General features: G+C 50.7%; 1 protein-coding gene across 3 annotated transcripts in view; it reads left to right on the top strand.

Annotated features, from left to right (window-relative positions):
* Nucleotides 1-6,810, top strand: part of UBE3B (ubiquitin protein ligase E3B) — a 41,425-nt gene extending 34,615 nt beyond the window's left edge. The window contains exons 25-28 of one of the 3 annotated variants that reach the window (XM_081123441.1): nt 1,492-1,674; nt 2,099-2,210; nt 3,666-3,758; nt 4,658-6,810. In XM_081123441.1, coding sequence (XP_080979567.1) covers nt 1,492-1,674; nt 2,099-2,210; nt 3,666-3,758; nt 4,658-4,849 — 580 coding nt within the window. In that variant the 3' untranslated portion in view covers nt 4,850-6,810. Of the gene's footprint in view, nt 1-1,491; nt 1,675-1,851; nt 1,926-2,098; nt 2,211-3,665; nt 3,759-4,657 lie in introns of those variants that run through there. The other 2 variants (XM_081123442.1, XM_081123443.1) reach the window with 2 other exon arrangements.
* Nucleotides 6,811-7,359: the final 549 nt, after the last annotated feature.

Below are 7,359 nucleotides of genomic sequence, written 5' to 3' on the forward strand. Positions count from 1 at the left end.
CTGACAAAGAACAGAGAGCCTGGTTGGGTGGAACTGCCTGGAGGTGTCAGAGCAAGTGGATCCTGTTCCTGCCCACCGTGTGCCCTCTGACCAGCCCTTCAGAGGGCTTCACTTGAGATGACGCATATCAAGTACCTTCCGGGATGTCTGGCTCAAAGGAGCACCTTAATAAATGAGAGCAGTGATTGTCACCATCATCATTATGTGACACGTCATATACAGCCAGCCACACTCAGATTTTGGCCAGACATGATGGCACAGGGGTGATGGTAGGAGTTGTATGTATGGCAGCCAGAGGAAGCGGGTCAGCACAGCCTGTGTTGGGTGAGATTCCTGGAAACCGCCTGTGTAGAAAGTCACTTCACAAATTCTTACATGTGCTGAGTGTAAAACCTCAGTGTAAGAGCAAGGGTATTTCTGCAGACTATCCTAAGAGGCCTGGCAATGCAGTTTCTCTCTCCTTCAGGGTGATATTTGACTTTGCATTTCCTGGGTGTTAATTGGGAAAGTCACTCTCTTTCTCTGGTAAAATGGAACAGTATTAGTAACTAGCTTCAAAGAGTACAGGAAAGGAGTGACAATAATAGAAAAGGTCATATTGAAGTATATTAAATGTGCAAGTTTGCTGCTGGATAGTTTTTTAAAGTAGGGATATTTTCAAGGTCAGTAACGCAGATCTGAGTGTTGTGAGGTAAAACAGAATTGTTTGGACTATACTGATTTGGAATTTCGAGAGTTGTACCTGGGCTGGGCTCTGAGTAAATGGCTTGCTAAGAAATCAGCAATGCTAGCAAGCTTGTTGGGATGTATTTAACCTGTTCAAAAGAATTGTAGTATATTATACAGTTGTACATGCGATCATTGTGTTCATAAAATCAGACCCAGAACCTTGGAACCATTGTTAGTGCTCTGAGGTCCTGGTTGAAAGTAATCGTAAGCCAGCTGCATTTGATTAGAACTTTCAGGGGGCTTACCTTTTCATGGCCTTGCTCTTGGTCCAGATTAGCAAGGTTTTGATTGAAGTTGCAACATGAAGCAATTTTTCTGTTTATAGCTTATTGGAGGACTGAGTGATATCTTAATTGGTATATGTTCAAAAAGATGAAATTAAATACAAGTCCAGAAAATACCCTTTGTACCAAGAAGGGCCCTCTCCTTACCTGGAGCATGTCTCGCTTTGACTCTTGACACACTGGGGTGTTATCCTGATGTATATGACCCACTGGTTTGTGTGTGTTTGTGTGTGTGTGTGTTTTGTTTTGTTTTTTGGAGGAGTGAATGAGGTGATGCCCTTGAACATTTGCCTTCGCAGTGGCACATGGTACCATTCAGGAGAGCTGTCATCGTCATCATCTCCGTTCTGGTGAAGTGTCCTAGTACTACTTGAGTTTTTGTAAAATGGAACAGAAATGACTGAACTCATCTTCCAGCCCATTGGGAACAGCCTGCCCTGTCCCGTTAATTTCCATTATTTTCTTTTGTTGGCAACAGAATTAGCTACGTCCATCTGATGGCACACTTCCGAATGCACACTCAAATAAAGAACCAGACAGCTGCCCTCATCAGTGGATTCCGCTCTATCATCAGACCGGAGTGGACCCGGATGTTCTCAACCCCTGAGCTGCAGCGTCTCATCTCCGGTGACAATGCTGAGATCGATCTGGAAGATTTAAAGTAAGGAGTGAGTGAGAGGGCGAGGGTAAAGTTCTTAGGCCTCCTGGAAAGCAAGCTGCTTCCTTGCTGGGTTCCTTTTGGAGAGTTATTTTAGGAGCTCATCTCCAAATGCACTCCTCCCTCCCTGATCACAGGTTAATTGCTCTGGGATAAAAACTCAACCATTTCTCTGCCTAGAAACTGAAGTGGAAGCAGATCTGGGCTTTCTGAGGTTCTGGGAAATAGTATTGCAGGATCTCCTCTTGGCTTCTGCTTGGGAACAGCAGGGCCAGTTCTTGAACTCTATGCCCACGTAGCTTCCAGGGACATGGGGTTATTAAGGTATGAACTCCTGGCTTAAGAGGACTTAGTAGTGCCACTTGTCTAAATGTCGCGCTTACCTGTCCCTGTGTGTGACTGAGGCCGTTGTCTGGATTGTTTCCAGGAAGCACACAGTGTACTACGGTGGTTTCCATGGAAGTCACAGGGTCATCATCTGGCTCTGGGATATTCTGGCCTCCGACTTCACGCCCAATGAGAGAGCTATGTTTCTGAAGGTATTGTATATGTTGCCTATACATGTGTTTGTGCTTGCACAGCTATTCTCCTAAATCTAGAAGGCCAGTTGATGTAATAATTTACACTGGAAAAAAATTAAATTATCCAGAGGGCCTCATATCATCAACATACTCTGTCCTATAGCCGGACTTAGATAGTAGGTTAGTAGTAACCAGAGAGAGGGCCTCAAGGTGAGGTGAGGTGAGGCTGAGGCTGAGTCCGAGTCCGACGAGCCTGTGAGCCTGCTGCAGACCCTCTGCAGGGACAGGCATGCATGTTGGGCTCAGCACGCCATCTGCCCTTTGCTGGTGCTGGCCTTGCTAACACTTTCTTGCGTTCCTATTGTCATAGAAGTGATTAGTGCTTGTTGCCTTACCTTAAGAAAATAGAGACAGGCAAACTTAAACATCCTCTCTTCCTACAGTGTGAGATTTAAACAGTCTCCATTTCTGCTCACCAGGGACTACCTCTGTGCAGCCTTTTTATCAGTAGTCTGAACATGCAATACCACACACACAGTGTCCTAGTAACGTGCACAATCAGGTAGGCAAACATTAATGTGTATTTTGCGGAGAATGGCTGGCATTAACCAGGACCCCTGTACTGGTGTCTTTAAAATTGTGATGTTCAAAATGTTCCCCCAATGCCATCGTGTTGTTTTCTGTTACGTTGGCAAAGTGTTTATAGGACACTGGACAACACACTTGTCTGTGTGTGTGTCATATGCATGCAGCACTCTAATCAACTGAGCTACCTGGCCAGTGCTGTATGTGTGCCCCTCTGCCTTGCTGGCTCTGAGGCCTGAGTTTTGTCAGCATGCTGTCAAATTTATTAGTCTGTCAGAGAGAGGCCCCCAGGAGCCAAGCTCGAAGAGACTGCTCTGTACACCAGCAGGCAGGAGCTCAGGCGAGCGCACCCACGCATCCTCCCTGCGTGGCTAAGAAGCTGAGCAGGAAGCCAGTAGCAAGGCAGTGGGATCTGCATTAGGGCTCCCTGTGCTGCGGTTCCAGGCCCTCAGCTCTTCCACAGCCCTCTCTCGCACCACACTTAACTCCTCCCTCACTTCTTCTCTCCGGGCCCTTGTCGCCTGGTATCTCTGAGGAAGGGGGTCAGCAGCAGTGATTCCTGCTGCCTGTGTGACACTCCCACTGGAGACCATTCCCCTGGTGGGAGTTGGCATTGTCCCTGAACTCTTCTTTAGCCACGTTCTCCACCAGACTCCCACAATGACCTGTTGTGTCGCTGGTGTGGATTTCACATGTTTTAGCCCCAGAGAGCAGCCCTTAAGAGACATGTGAGATGTGTCCCAGTTCTTGGGCTGTTCCCTCTGTGACCCGTCCTGCCTGCCAAACAACAGTTAGTGATGCTGTGACTACAGGAATAAAAGATACGAGAGCCCGTTTCTGAGGGAGCGCAAGCCCCATTTTGTCCCCTGACCCCGCCTTGTGTTGCAGTTTGTGACCAGCTGCTCCAGGCCCCCGCTCCTGGGATTCGCCTACCTCAAGCCTCCTTTCTCCATTCGCTGTGTGGAAGTGTCAGATGATCAGGTACCACTGCTGGGGGAGGGTCATCTGCTGTGCCCTCTGAGCCAGGTGAGGAGGTTCCACAGTGCAGCGGGAGAGCAGGCTGGCCCCACCTCCTCGGCTCAGCCCCTCTCTCCTTACTCCCTCAAGAGTAAGAGTAGCTGGGGGGCGTTTTTAGCCCCCCTGGTCTGGCCAAGGCTCCAGGTCTGAGAGGCAGTGTGAGAGAGAGGGGTGAGGACCCAGGCCTAGGAACTGAACAGGCACAGGCTTGAATGCCAGCTCCTCTAGCTGCTGGCTGCACATCTGGGCCGGCAGCTGCTCTCCCCCATCTGGAAAGAGAGTGAATGCCTTGGGGGTTATCGTGCTCTGGGGGGTTGGTGCTCGAATAATAGCCCTTATTAAAAGTGTCTTCCGCCTTCCATTCCTAGCAGCCTAGTGGCCTCTGAGTGTCACTGCCTCTCAGGATGCTGCGGTCTAGGCTTCAGATCCTCCTCTTGTGGGACACTAGCCCCCTTTATGAGGGCTGCCCCAAGTTAGTCTGCCACAGCCTCAGCCCAGCAACATCTGGGAGGAAATGTTAGGCTGCCCTCAGAAATGTTTGGGGACCTAAAGTATTTTTACAGTATCTGGCTCTGAAAATTGGTTACTCGATAATTAGTGGTTAACCAGAAGGCCCCATTTCCTAGTGCTTATCACAGGATCCCCTGTGCAGGGCCAAGGAGCAGGGCTGCTGCTGTGCGCTCACCCCTCGAGGCTCTTCCCTGTTTGGGGGCTGGCCACAGGCAGTGTTGTGCACACTCAGGTCCAGCCACACTCTGCTTGTACCCGGGCGCAGCCAGGTCTCCCCTGCCTCCCGTTTTGGCACCTGCCCAGGCTCTCACGCCAGGCACCTCCCAACCCGAGGCTGTGACTTGTGCTTGCAGGACACCGGGGACACCCTGGGCAGTGTCCTCCGGGGCTTCTTCACCATCCGTAAGCGGGAGCCTGGCGGCCGCCTGCCCACCTCCTCCACCTGCTTCAACCTGCTCAAGCTGCCCAACTACAGCAAGAAGAGCGTTCTCCGGGAGAAGCTGCGCTACGCCATCAGCATGAACACGGGCTTCGAGCTGTCCTAGCTCCGTCCCGGGAGCATGACCAACATGCTGGGTGACGCTGCCCAGGCCCTCTCTATAGCCATGAGACTCCCCTGTGGCCTCAAGACTTTGGGATGCACGTGACAACTCTACACAACATTCTCCAGGTGACACTGATGGGAAGGGGTGTCAGACATAAATCTCCAGATTCTGCCAGCATCGGTCCTTTCTTCCTACATCCCAGTGGCCTGGAGCCCAGGCCTGTGATTGTGGAGGGGCTTCTCTTTTTTGATAGTTAGGTCTTTTTGTGAGTCTTTCTTTCCTTACCGTTCTGAGTGAGCTGTGCGTGAACAAGGCCCAGGCACTCCAGGGCTCCAGAGTGGTTTCCGTGGCATGGGCCTTTGTGCACAAAACCTAGTACACGTGAGATGCTCTCCTTCCGTTTCTGAAATCTCTACTCAGGTAAGGCCTTGCCAAGCCTCTATGCACCCAACAAAGTCTCCACCTCCATCCCATCCACAGCAGCCTCTCTCCAGACCGCCAAGTCCACCTGCTCCCCAGGGAAGGAGAGGCGCCTGCCAGGAGGTCATGAGCACAGGAAGTTCCAGGCGCTGCTCCCACTGGGAAGCCTTGTGGCAGCCCCCCTCCCTCACTCTAACCTCAGATGCTCTGCGTCCTCAGCGGGCCTCTGCCAGGGAGCCTCCACTGGCTTGTTCCCAAATGTACGTTCACATTGGCATCCTGGGTTTACCAGAAAACACCTGTTGGCCCTAAGAGCAGCTCCATTTCTAGAAGGCACCAGCTGTTACCCGAAGCTTCCCAATCCGCAAGGAGCAGCTGCCTTTCTCCTGCCCATTTGCTCGCTGTTATCTGGGAAGAAAAACACTAACCAAGGCCCTGTCCCATTGGGCGTGGCTTTACTCATAGATTGTAAAATCCCAAGACACTTGGGTTTTGCACCCATCCTTCCAGTACAGAGAACCCGGGAGACCTTTGCACTGACTCCGCTCACGAGGCTCAGGAAATTCACAGCCCCCGGGGTTGGTTTTCTCTGTTGTTTTCTTACCGTTTGCTCTTTCAACCCATTGCTCCTCGGTCCTCATTCTCCATCTTCACCTTGAGAACTTGAGCTCCAGGGAATTGAGGCAAAGGCCATGTCAGACATGTTGACAACCATCCACCCTCGCCCACCTCATCACACCCCTTCAGCCTCCCCACCACGGAGACTGAGCCACATTAGAAGCCAGGAGTGCCTGGTCCCCTCCCTGCTCCGTGGAGCGGCTTAGGGCTCATAGCTCCCTTCCAAGCAGCAAAACACCTTCCAGGAAGAACCTTCACATTGGTAGCAAAGTGAGCAAGACCTGTCTCCACGGCTTCCGTCAGAGGGTTTCTGCCGAGTGCCAGTGTCCCTTCCTCACCCAAGCCTGGCTGTGCTGGAGCCCCTGGCTTCTGGAGAACTTGGATGGAAAGACAGCAAGGAATTTAAACACAGATGGGAATTTACCATTTAAGATTTATCAGCAACCTCTGACTCTACGGATTTGCCACTTTAAATGCTCGCTTCCTCTGAAGATCTCTTCTGAGCGTGTCTGTGTACACTGAGCAGGTTTGTACATCTGTGCTGGGGCCTACATAATTGTCAACCTGTACAAACAAACGTGATCCCACCTTGATTTCTGTCACCCGAGAGTCATCCTGTGTGGGACTGGGGGGAGAGTGGTTTCTAAGCATCAGCTCGGGGCTTCTTTTGACGAGGAGGGGTAGTTTGATATTTCATTTACATTCTTCAACAGCTGGAAATATTGCACTATCTAAAACACTACACCTGTGCTTTTATAGCTGGTGTTCAGCAACACCGTGATGGCTCTTGATGGCTCTAAAAAGTTGTGGGTTTTTAAAAAATAAATTATAAAACCAAAAGTCGTGGCCATTTTTGTTTTCACAGATGACTTACAGATTAAAATGTGATCAGAGGCTTTATTAAATTTGTACTTCAGCACACGATGGCTGTGTTCTGCTTTTTCTCTGATGGAGCACTTTCCAACCACGTGCCTGGATAGCTCCAGATGGGCGGCTGGAGCTTAAGCACACAGGCTTCCACAGCGGAAAGAAGATACAGGGATAATGTAATATCTCCGGGTCTCCCTGCCTAACCAGAGTTAATAGCAGCTGACCATTTGTCAGATCTGAAAGGTCATACTTTTCAGATAAAGCTGGAGTCACCTCTGTACCATCCCTGCTCCTGTCCTTCTCACCCACTTCCCAGAGGTAGCCATCACTGCTTTATTGCATAGGGAAGGGTGTGTGCTGGGTGTCCCACTTGGTGAGGAAGGCTTTAAGTCATTTGGGTGCAAAGAGATAAAGGGAGCTGCAGGAGAGGGGGCTTCGAGGGGAGGTAGGGGAGCCTGAAGTTAGGGGCAGAGAGACAGGGAGCAGGGACATTGGCAGCAAAGCTAATGGAAGTCGAAGGGGGACTGTCGGAGTCATGCAGACCCAGGGCCTAATCCCAGCCCAGGTGCTTTAGAGCTATGTGGTCTCATGCAAGCAAATCC

This window comes from Miniopterus schreibersii, assembly GCF_964146895.1.
Source record: "Miniopterus schreibersii genome assembly, chromosome: 20".
NCBI classification, from domain to species: domain Eukaryota; kingdom Metazoa; phylum Chordata; class Mammalia; order Chiroptera; family Miniopteridae; genus Miniopterus; species Miniopterus schreibersii.